At 46.6% G+C, this 12,416-nt stretch overlaps 1 protein-coding gene across 3 annotated transcripts in view; it reads right to left on the bottom strand.

Moving 5' to 3' along the window:
- PANX1 (pannexin 1) overlaps nt 1-12,404 on the bottom strand; it is a 30,594-nt gene extending 18,190 nt beyond the window's left edge. For all 3 annotated transcript variants that reach the window (XM_026071927.1, XM_026071929.1, XM_026071930.1), the window contains exons 1-2: nt 12,219-12,404; nt 923-1,062 (exon numbers count right to left, since the gene is read on the bottom strand). In XM_026071927.1, the coding sequence (XP_025927712.1) occupies nt 923-1,062; nt 12,219-12,399 (321 nt within the window). In that variant the 5' untranslated portion in view covers nt 12,400-12,404. The remainder of the gene's footprint in view (nt 1-922; nt 1,063-12,218) is intronic.
- Nucleotides 12,405-12,416: the final 12 nt, after the last annotated feature.

Here is a 12,416-nt window from a genome sequence, read left to right as displayed (position 1 = left end):
CTTAGTTGCCACTGGGATTATTTGCTGGGGCACAAAACTGCAGCTTGGGTCTGGGAGCATCATGGCTCCAAGCAGTCCTGAAGTAATAAGAGGGCTGGGGAAGGCAGCACAGAGCACCCYAACAGCATTTGTTAGCTCAGTATCAGCATGGCCCGAGCAGGGCTACACTGAGCTCCCCGCGTTGGCGTGGCATCCAGTCAGAGTTTGCAACTGCTGTCAAAGCTCAGCTAAATGCTTTGAGCCATCTCAAGTATCTCAGTACCCAGCACACATAAAACAGGCCCCTTACTGTGCGTTCACTATGATGCTGCTTTTACCTACAGCAGAGAAAGCCAACTCACAGTTTGCCAGGAAACAGTCTGAGGAAGCCCAGAGGAGCACACTGAAGACAGGGGTGAAATGCGTGGCTACCAATGATGTAGTGCATCTGTCTCAAAATGCCCATCACTGCAGCATCAGTGTATGTATCTGCCATGAGTCCAATTCTCCCCAAGCACAATAGGCTAAGTGTAATGCAATAAAAATACTAAATGCTCTTACTATCTTATTGCTATCTTATGCTTTTACTGTCTTAAGTAAGATTTTGATACAGGCATTAAGCCAGCTGCTGTGGCTTTTGTCTTATTTCATGATTTTAAAATAGCTCCTGGCTAAAGTCGGGTCAGACACCAGCTCCAAGGCAACACATCAACATTAACATTACTGTTGTGATATTTGTTATTATACCATGACAGATCCTTTATTTAAAAGCAGAAAATATCTCTTTCCATCCTACCCTGTTTGGAAGCAGGGGAAAGTAAACATCTTCTCTAAAAATAAAGTCAATTCACAGCCAGGCATTATAGCAGAGGAGGAAAGGAAAAGGTAAGGCAAAGCAGGCTTCCACACTCAGCCAATTTTTCCAAGGTAGATCTGTACCTACTTTATGAAGCCACAGGGGAATGTTTTCCAAGTTGTTCTGGGACGGTTGCTTTTGCTGCACAGCTGCCCAGCAATAGGAGTCCACATAAGCAGCTTGTCGCCAGGAAAAGGAGCTAGGTGCAAAGCAGCTTATCTGAGCACCTGAAAAACAAAGCAAAAGTTATCATATATTTGGAAGATTAAAAAAAGATAAATCAAGTTTAGAAAGAAAAGCTCACGCTTGGGATTTAGTATTATCCAAAGTTATTACATTAGGTGATAGAACAAAACATGGCGGTTCTGCAGAGCGCAGTCACTCTGTTCCCACAGAACTGCATCCAAAGGGTTACATTCCCACATGGATTCTCTGATGTCTGGTAAGGGTTGAGCCAATATTGTACCTTTCTCCAAAGAAGGGATATTAGAAGCATCTGTCTTTCATGCCTTTTTTGGTAAGTATTTCGGGAATGTAACCTCCAAGATGCGACTCCCTCCCTTGCATTTGACTCAGGTTGGCCAAAGGAGAACCAACAGATATGAAACATGATCAGGTAAGGCTGGTTTCCTGAGGAAACGGTTACCATGATGCTTATATCAACAGCTGTATTTCCCACATGCGTAACCTACGGCTTATGCATTTAGCAAAACAAGACCGCAAACACCATTCCCCCAGTCCAGCAGTCCTTGCAGTAACACAAGGACAAGCTTATCCCAGGGTGCTGCCACTTGTTCTGCCTCTGAAACCATGCACGAGTTACGAGTTACACAGGTGAAAATAGGGATTTCCTTCTGGCAGAGCAACACTGGCCTCTAGGCTCTCCCGAAGGGCCCTGGACCTCTCTTCACCAGTGCAGTGATGTGCTGTGCCCAGGGCTCAGACATACCCCAGCCACCCCCAGTCACTTCCCACACCTCTCCAGATGCTCCAGAACTTCAAATTAAGACCAAGGCAGAGAGGGCAGCAAAAGCAGCTATTTAGCCAGCCGCAGCTTTAGGGTCAAATCCTGATCTAACCAGCTACAGTCACCAATTAAGTCTTCCCACAGCATATCTCAATGATGAAGAGTGGTATTATTTGATGTGGTTATCAGTGGCTCTTTAGATGAGGGCTAATAAAACAGGACCAAGGTTTTTGCTTTCCCTTTTGAAGCTTTGATATTGAAGAAAAAGAGTTTCTAGTAGGCTTCCCTAGGTCCTGAAACAGGATAGCTGCTTCATCAAACAACTGTTCAAAGTGGAGATGGCTCTTCCAAGCACAACCTCCTACACCTCCCACCCAGAAAGTGCTCTGCATCCCTGCTGGAAAGACCGTACTCGCATAGAGCTTGCTGGAGGGAAGAACAGTTAATTGCACAGTAACTAAGATTCACTATGAGCAGGTCTATCATTTGTCAGCATTATTTAATTATTTCCAGATAATTTTATTGCATTTACTTATGCCTTTAAAAAAAGCCTTGAAAATACAAACATCAAAAGAGCTAGAGGGGTGATTATTTGCTATTTTTTCCTTAATACATTCATCATCAAAGTTAGCGCTAGATGATGTGTGCTTTACAATAATAAATATTTCATATCAGATTGCTTTGTTTTTTGTGCCTAGTTTCTGGTTTAGCTTTTAGAGAATAAGAACCTATTTTATAAGAGGGGCTAACTGCATTAACAGTGTAACTTCTGTTGCCATTTTACAATGTAGCATAGTCAAGGAGTATTATGAATAAAAGCCTTCGCTTATGAGTCACTATTACAATTATTTCCAAGGCTGTAGTGTCATAACGACATGGTTTGAATTGTCACAAGCCTCCTTTATGGCAAACAAGTTACTATTTATCAGAAGAGAGCTCACGTGATTTAACAAAGTTGGCACAACACCAGCAGTTTCACTCTCTCCAAGAGAGAAGCTCCAAGAGTTTCTACTTTCCAGAGAATTTCCATTTGTGGAAGAAATCTGTGGAAGCTCAAGAAAGACACTGCAGAAAGTAAGTGGCCAATCTGAGCCTCTCTGCTGGATAGGGCCCGTTTATGCTCTGCTCTCATTATTTAACAAAACTCCTGTTACTGACACCAGACTGCGTGCGAAGCAGTAAATAAATGACCCTTTCAGAGGACAAGCAAGAGGAGTGTTCAGAACCACGCTCTGTCCTGTATCCTTTACAGATGATATGTCTGCAGCATCTGTAAAGGAAGTACATTCAAAGTGCTCACTCCATGTGTGGGAAACCACTGAAAGCGATCAAGTGTTTAAATTAGTAATGAAAAAGCCAGACAGCCTCCCTCTCCAAAAAATTATAAGCACAACTTCATACCAGACTAGTTATAGCAATCCTGGTGGTGCAACAGAGCAGTGAGCCTGCTCTTCATTTTCAGAGGGTTTCAGCAGGGACTTCAGGAACTTCTGGGAACTTGACTTGGGAGCCAAGCAGAGAGACATAGACATCACTGGAAGCTGGGGACACTCTCGATCTTACACTGCTTTTTAATTAATTTACTGCAGTACTGGTTGTAAATACTTGCTAATGCAAATCACAACTTTGAACTAACAGTGGTATGTGAGGACTTAAATGGAGAGGATGTTTTTGTGCAAAATCTAGAGAATACAGTTAAATGCAACTGAAAATGGTCCCAATTTTCCACCTTTTTTTTTCTCTCTACCTTCTGAAGGAGTAATATCAATAAACCTATATAGACAATTTAGTCTACATTTGGATATTCTGGAGGAAGTGGGGAAAAAAAGAAGAAAAGCTGTAATTTTTACTGAAGCAGAACTTAGGCAAAGAGCCAAATTGCTGTCATGGAATCACTAGGTACATAGATATATATGTAAATATATATGTGCACACATAGATACACACATGCAGAGCTAGTTTATGGAAGGTTAATAGTCCTCTGCTATCAAAGAAATGGCCTTCCTGACTTGGCGATGTGAAGCCTTTCCCAGTCCTTTGCTCCCACAAGTAACAGAACGGCAAAAAGATCCCAGCAGCCAAGCTCATAATGATGACAGGGAGATACAATACACAGTGAGAAGGATGAAGAATAATAAATGACTGCATTCATTAAGTGGTTGCTTTGGCCGATTTTACGATTACGCTTGGCAATGTATCTTTTTTTTAATCATCCTCTAGTACTGATTTTCTCAGCACCTGTGATAGGAGAGTCCTTTCATGTTGCACTCGGTTACTCTGCAGGTCCTCTGCAGCACTTTAAAAACCAGCATGAGCCTGCCTACAGGTGGAGGTCTCACCTCTGTGCTCAGGTAGCACCTTTTCAGCCACTTTGTCCAAGTCCTGCAAGCTCATTTGCGATGGTTTGATCACTAGGTGTTTGAGAGAAGATGTCCCAGTCACTGCTAGGACTTCTTAAGAGTTAAAAGTGCAAGCAGTAAGCCCGTCCTGGCTCCTCTTTCACAAATGGGGGTGGAAATTTTGCTGTAGATGCTCAAAGAGCAGGATCCGAGTCACTTCCGAGATTCCCACCCTACTGCACCTGCAGATGCTTTCTGAAAAGGAAACTTTCTGCCCTCCTAGAATCCCAAGGAAAAGCTCAGGTCTGAAGGAGACGGTCCCAGGCTGGTATCGGACTGCTGTGCCGGTGTGGAAGGGGCGGTGAGCAGAGGCCCGGCCTCCGCTGGCTGCAGCGCAGCCTGCGCCGGCACTGACGGGAGCCCCGGGCTGCTCCTTAACAGAGGGCTGAAGCCCAGCACGCAGGGCAGGTCTCCTCCCCGAGGGTGACACCTCTCTCCCTGCTTAGGCACCTAATTAAAGCACTGCAGCTAACACAGAGTATTCCAAGAACTGATGTTAATCATAAGCTGAACTACTACTGAGCCAGGATCTGGAGGTTTGTATTTGACAGGATTAAACCTTCAGTAAATAATTATTTGCTTTCTAATACACTGCAATCACTGGAAAAAAGATTTGCATAGGCTTGGATGAAAATCTAGCCATTAATTACTTCTATAATTTTACACTAGGCAAAATGAACTAGCCACAATACCCAAATACTTGATTTTATCTAGCAAGAATTACCCACTTTATCAGCCACTAAAGAAAAACCCACAAACAAGAAAACCAAGCCACACATACACAATGTACAGACTGCCATGCACTATACAAAGCACATGCCCCACATCAACATTAAAACCTATGAAAATACATGAAAAAGATGTCCTGATGCATGCCAAAGAAAATTATCAACTGTGTGTGTGTGTGTGTGTGTGTGTGTGTACACACATGTGCGCTGAGAACAGACCAGAAGAAATGATTTTATTACATTTATAGATGCTTCTTATGGACCAAAGTAGCGCATTGGGTAAAACAGAACAGACATTAAGTATAAGAAAGGAAATATGGAGAAAAACAAATGGGTGCACAAGCAAAAAAAACCTGTTCATTGAGATTTACTTTGGCAATGGAATAGCAGCAGAATGTAAAGCTAATGCAATATTTAAGGACAGAGAGTGAGAGGAGCTATCAAGTATTTTTCCCTTTCCATAGGGATGTCAGTTATTGCTCAGAGAGGTCTCAAAACCATGCAATGGGAAAACTAGGTATTCATCAAGAGTGCATATAAAATGATAGATTTTTTTGAATCATGGGAAAAAAACAAACAAATTTGTATTTCTCTGTGACTTAAACTCCCACCAAGGAGATTAAAACAAAAAAATYTCCTCACCAACAGCTGAAAGCATTCACCCAAAGACAATTTATCCTTTGACATTTAAGTAAATGTTTTTAAGAGTTTGTCCTAGCTGCCTGGACAGGCCTGTTCTGATGACGGTAACTTTTGCTATTCACTGAACACTCTTCACATGGCAAAGAGCAGCGCAACTCCCGCTCCTGTTCTCTGAACAGGAACATCACTCTGTAACACTTTCATCAAAAAAGTCAACGCTTACATGCTCTTGTAATGATTTTAATAGCTATAATGGGAAAATCGAAAGGTTCTCCTCCTGTTACCCCATGATAAAGCAAGTAACTGGCCAGTTCTGCAGTAGATGAACAGTGCACTTCATTCCAGAGCTTTGATTTTACAGTTTATAAAGGAGGAAAAAGCAAAAGGAAGAAAAAAAGATCAGTAAATAGTTGGAACATCCACAGCGACATTAGCTTGTTCTGCAGTGTTTCTCTGAACCCCAGGCCCACAGCTTGCTTCTGAAGAGGCCTGTGAGGGGGATTAAGTGGAAGGGGAAGCAAAGTCTGTATCTGGGAACATAGGGGTGCTTTTCAGCGGTCTGCACCTCCAAAGGAAGATGCTGAGGAGGTCACAGTTTGAAAGAGACTGAAAACCACAGCTCTAGCCAGGTGCTGCTCACGTGCCTGTCGGCCCAGGCCTGGCATCGATGCTCCAGTTCCTAGATCACCCTCTTGAACTAAATGCAAGATGGGCAAATCTCCACCATTAGCGTACAGAGTGCTTCAGCAGCACYTGGAAACATTTTTCAAGCTCTCAGCCAGCAGCTCCCTTAGTAACAGTCTTTGGCCTAATTGTATCCAATTTAACCTTAGCCCCCAGCTTTACGGAAGTCACAAGATAGGATCTCCCAAAGGCCTCGCCACTGACTCGTGAACGTGAGGACAGRTGCTTATCACTGGGGAGGGCCGGTGAGGGAGTAGCAGCAGAGGAAAGAAGCCCAGTCCAAAAGTTARGACTATTTCTTGGTATATTTGTCACAATTTAGTCCCATATTTGATTTTTCCTTTCTACAGATTTGAACGGCTGTTCTATAGATTTGATCTGGCTGCTGTGGGTTGGTCTGTGGCCAGGCGCTTTCTAACCAGCCCTCCTGCCACAACTGACAAGCAAATGCACATTCATGATGATCACACCCAAGTTTCTTAGGTCTCTTTACTTAACGCATGACACTTTCAGGGTCCTGGGAAGGTTTCCAAGGTCATTCATTGTATCATAAAATAAATATGGGTGCTAAAACAAAAGGATTAATTAAGACTAGCAATGTATGAGCCATATACCACCACTGCCTAGAAYTGAAAACGCAGCAAGAACTGCTGGTCTCCGTCACAGGAGATTCCCTTCTTCTCCCTTCTCCAACACCCCCCTTCCTCCTCGTCTCCTCTCCCCACTTATCAGTCCCAAGGAAAATCACAGTTTATGCACTTTGCGCACTCCGCTCCCCGGCACGGTCTYGTGCTATTTCAGTCTGCTGTGTACAGAAAATCAAATGAGAGAATTTGGTGACAAGCAGCCACTGGGCCTAAGCGCACGTGCACAATCTCCCATCCCCTTCCTACGGGAACGATGCAAACATCTGATGTTGTTGTTGATGCTTTTTTTCAGCTACAACCCAAGCTAGCCATGGATGTTCTTCCCAGAAATAATTTGAAAATGATCCTCCACCGAAATGAAGCAGCTTGTTTCAGTTTCTCTCTGCCCAGCCCCCTCTGTCTGCTCAGGGCTTCAGCTGCTTCCCTGGAGGAAGGTCGGGACCATCTGCTTTCACTTCTCCGGCCGCGCGGCTCAGCCCTCGCTGCGCGCGCTCGCTCCTGCTCGGGGAGGGCCGTCACAGCCGCTTTCTGCGACAGACGGGGCCAGCGCCGGGCAAAAGCCGAGGCCGGCCGCCGGTCCGACGCTCGGGACAAGAAAGCCGAAGCCTGCGTCCCTGGCAGCCTCTCCTCCTCGCCAGCCGCGCGACAGCCGCCAACGACGGACGCGTTAGGCCCCCGCTCAGCCGAGCTTCGACCACCAGAGCTTTGCCCGAGCTTCCAGCTCTCCAGAGCCCTCCGCTCCTTCACGCGCAGAGACATCCCCGGCAGGCGCGGCGGCGGCGGCGGCGGCGCTCGGAGACTTCTCCCTCCGCTCTGCGTACAGCCAAGGGGTGACGCAGGGCCGTAGGGCCAGACACCAGGCAGCAGCACTGAGCGTGACTTCAGCCACCGCCTCCGGGCAGAGGGGCTTCTGCTTCCAGGGCGTCTCCTCTGCTCCTCTGCGGGAGCCGCCCCTCGGGCCGCCGGCGCAAAGGTGCAGGCTGCGAGGCCTAACTGCGCCGCGGCGCAGCGCAGCTGGAAACGAGCATCCTGCACCCTGCTGCTGTAACGGCCGCGCCGCCGCAAGAAGTGCCTGCGTTTACAGCTGACTTGTTTACRCACAGAAAGCATCTCATATAATATACACAAGCAGTTTAAAAACGGGAATATCAACCACATCTCAGAGCTACTCTTATTAGAAACATAATCATATAACAATGACACAGATAAACTATTGATTTTAATAAGGCTGAGCGTGCCCACATCTTTATTTTACGGGTTTTTTCTTCTGTAAGAGAGATGGGTAGCTGATTTAGCCATATTTATGTTACTGTTATTAGAACTCCCAAATAACACACGGAATGTAAGGAAATATAACATTGTTCAAACCCTTGTGTTCCTATTTTTATTTCCATTTTCAAGTTGCCAGTTTAAAAATATATAAAACAAGGACCAGAAGCAAAGCGCTAACAGGTGCAGGATTTCAAGCCTTCTCTTTTGCCGGCGCGTGGAGTAGCAAAGCTTCCCAGGGCAGGCAGAAAACAATCACAGCTAAACAATATCAGAAAAAAACTTAAAATCCTGACAAACCTGCGGCTGATCATGGTTTTCTAAAATATAACTRAGAATAAATGTATCTTGCATTCCTCCCCGGCAGACACTGCGAGCCTGCTGACCCCAGGGAGTTTCTGCAGCACTCACCAGGGCAGCGTCTAAGTGCACAAGAAGCGTTTTCCATGCCTCTGGCAAAAAAAGCCTCTACAATATGCAATTTGAATCTCATTTGTTATCTGAAACTTGTATTAAAACCAAAAGTTACTTGAAGGCTTCAGAAAACCTCCTAAGCCTCAGTAAACATGTTAATATCTAATTGTTTTGCACAATTAACAGCAACCACATGTAGAATGAAAATTGCCATTATCTAACGCTTTGCTACAACAAAATACCAAAACGGAACGGAAAGCGATGCTGATAGCAGCATCCAGCTGYGGCTGCCAAGATAATGTAGGTGGGAAGAACGCAATTATCCCAACAGAAATAGGATCTGAGCGCTCATTTTTGGAAAGCGCATACAATTTCTGTACCCAGAGGCAGGGATATTTTCATGTTGTGGCTCACATATTGCTTTCACAACTACTTCTGATTCTGAGTCGCTCTTCTTCAGACCTAAAATAGACCCTAGCATTTTCTCTCAGTTTAGCACTCCTGAATTTTTTCAAAGCACAATTACATAAGGAAGTGTCTGAAACAAATACCACTACTGCTTATAGAATTATGCTCATCCAGCCCCCAAACCCTTCACCATCCCCCCAAATGCCTTAATGGAAATAGCTTTGTTAACTCATTTAAGCAGCCTGGCTGCTAAGCAATAAATACTGTGTGGGAAAAAGGAGATAGCTGTCCAATGGCAACACAGCTGATATAGTATCACTTCCTATATAGAAACCACGTGGTGTAGTTTCACCTCACACTGGGGCCTTGCATCACACAGGCCTTCTTCTATTTTTCAAATAGAAGAGCTCAGTTTTAAACAACAGGTTTTTTCTTACAAGCTCTCAGAATTACAAGCAAAAAGTAACACATGGCATATTCCTGTCATGCAAGATTTAGTGCCTGTTTTAATCGTTGCTTTAAGGGTGTATTGTAGTCTCAGATTCAATCTGAATTATTTTAATACTGAAAGATATATACTGTACACTGAGGACCAAATGCCTGATTACTGAAGATGAGAAATTTTTAACTAATTCAAAAAAAAGAAACATTTAAGATACCCTTTACCAAACTCTGCAATGTAACTATAAGCTGGAGCTTTACGTGAAGAAGGAAAATGAGAGAAAATCTGCAGAGCTGTACAAAAGAGGAGGATTCATGCAGCCACTGTTTCAGACTGAGGTGGATCCTGCCACCCTGACAGAGCTTTCAGAGGGGGAGCAGAGGAAGAAGAACTGTCAGGTCCATACCCTAGCTAGCAAACCTGCTGTGTTTACCTGCGCAGCCCCATAAAATAAAAGCCCTCTTTTTCATTGTTTCAAGAGGAAGAAATGTGAACAGATCAGTAGTAGATCTAAAACTAAAAGCACACAGCTGTACTGCAGAAATACTTCTGCAAGTCTCTGCTTGAACAGACCTTCCACAGGACTTGGATCTGGTCTTGACATTCCCATCCTGGTTGTCCTCGATTCCTCTGCTTGATTATTGCAAGTAACAATACTCTGTTTATATTTATCAAAATAGGTGTGTAACCAGATGTAAACAGAGTACTCCAGGGGCATCTTATCTGTTAAGCAGGCTGATATCTGATTAATGCTATTCATGACACTTTTGCACAGATTCACCACCAATTCACAGTCCAGCCCATTTCTACTCTCCTGAGAGTAGCTTTACGTAGAACTATAATACATGGAGCTCGGGTGTAAAACATGTATCTTGGGTATGAGACACTGAATGCCAATAAACAGGTACATGCAGTAAAACCAACTATTTCTGAAAGCACAGGAGAAGTTCTATGACTCACTTCTGTCTCAAAAGTAGACAACAGTGCTTATTCACCTATGAAAACTTAATTCAGATAGTACCGTTTAAATTCAGAACAATTCTTACATGCAACATATTTTTATAAGCAAGCCTCTGAATTATAAATCCAAGTCACCTCAGTCACTTCTCAGACACTGAAAGGATTGGTTATTATGCTGTTGCACAAGTACTCCTGTAACTTGGGGATGGGGAAAAAGTACAGTAAAATAATCAGTAAAAAAAGATAACTTGGCCTTTCTCATGTAAAACATACCTTGAGTCACACATCCCTTCAACAGAGGTTGAACTGGAACAGTTTCAGAGTTGCTACGCCCGCGTGCCTGCCCCTTAACACCACAACCAAGAAGCCTTTCAACGCTCACTCCCGCAGCGACGCTTCCAGCAGACCACGTCTTACAAGACCCAGCTGCAGCAGCATGGCTGACTCGGGTCCCGCTGCCCGCAGCAGAACTGGGCAAAACTTTTCAGAGCGCTCCCACTACTCGCACTGCCTCGAGCCCACGGTTTGGTGTTCACAGGTGCAAAAGCACCACTTATACGCAGCATTACCCTGCAAAGGTTGTAAAGCAGCTCAAATCTGAGGAGCCGGTGACCAGCCTCAACATACAACTGAGATATCCTCAGTCCAAACCCATAAGCCTGAAAATCCTTCTCCCAGGCATCTACTCCTGACAGCTCATAAACGACAAAGAAACCTTATTGCAAAGTACTCCAGGCATTGGGAACTGCAGCACTGCACATGGATAGTCCTCAAGGCACAGCTCAGCATGTTGCTTATGCTTAAGGCTGACCAGCGTTGAGACACAAACAGACCTGTGCAGCTGCCACCTTCTTTAAACCACACCTGAAGGAGAAGGCAGGGAACGTTGCCTACAGATGTAGCAGCTGAGCTGCTGGTGGCCTGGCTCCAGAGGTGTTAGAGAATGGCACCAAAGAGGTCGAATTACCTCTACAATTTGGATATTCACCAAGGAAGAGGAGGGAATGGGGAAAGAGAGGAAAAGGCCAATCCTGGATGCCTGCCACCTGGATAAAACAGACTGAGTAGGCACTGTCTGCTCCAGGAGAGCTGCGCTCCCTCCTGTGCACTGCCCATAGCCCAAAGGAACCTGTTGCTCTAGTCCCAACAACACAGGGACACGGGGTGCTTTGGAGAGGGCGGTGGAAACCACTCCTCATGCACTCACACCACAGCCTCCGCCTGAGGCCCAGGGCACCCTGCAGGCAGCGGGGTGCCGAKCCCTGGCCCTGCGAGGGCTTCGGCTACTGAGTCTTCATTGGAAGGGCAGGAGGCTCCCACCCTTGGGTGGGCTGAAACACCAGGCAGGGTTAATCCTCCCCACAAATTTAGGAGAGGCAGCAGGTGGGCATCCAAAGGCATGTTCGAATGAGCCCTGCGCGGGTCACCTCGATGCCTGGAGCGTGCAGGGATGTCCACCTCCGGGGCGCGGGACACCGCGGCCGAGGGAGGTCGGGATCCCGCGTCCACCACAAAACCCACCCCTGGGCCGGGGGTCGAGATGCCCCTTCAGCACCACCACGTCCCCGCTCCCACGGCCCCCCCAGCACCACCAAACCCCGGCCAGGTGCCGGGGCTGCCCGGCTCGCCGGGGCGCACACAAACCGCACGCCGCACCGCGTCCCCAGGGCCACCGCGGGGGACCCCAGCGCCCCGGGGACGGCCCGGCGCCCCAGACCGCCTTCCTCTTCCTCCTCCTCCTCCTCCTCCTCCTGCGCCGCGCCGGGCCCCGCCGCCCCCCGCCTGCCGCCGGCGCCCGGGTCTCGGCGGGAGGCGCCGGTTACCGATGGAGACCTCCTGGGCGAAGGCCAGGGAGATGAGGAGCAGCGGCAGCCCCACGGCGATGCAGGTGACGATCTTGTCCAGCGCCAGCTCCAGCCGCAGCCCCTTGTAGCGCGTCTCGGGCGGCTCCTTCAGCAGGAAGTCGGAGAAGACGTACTCGGTGGCGATGTGCGCGATGGCCATGGCGCGACCGGCGCGGC

Source organism: Apteryx rowi, unplaced genomic scaffold, assembly GCF_003343035.1.
Source record: "Apteryx rowi isolate R43461 unplaced genomic scaffold, aptRow1 scaffold_332, whole genome shotgun sequence".
NCBI lineage: Eukaryota > Metazoa > Chordata > Aves > Apterygiformes > Apterygidae > Apteryx > Apteryx rowi.
The sequence above is the reverse complement of the archived record's forward strand: the minus strand, read 5'-3'. Positions and strand labels throughout refer to the sequence as shown.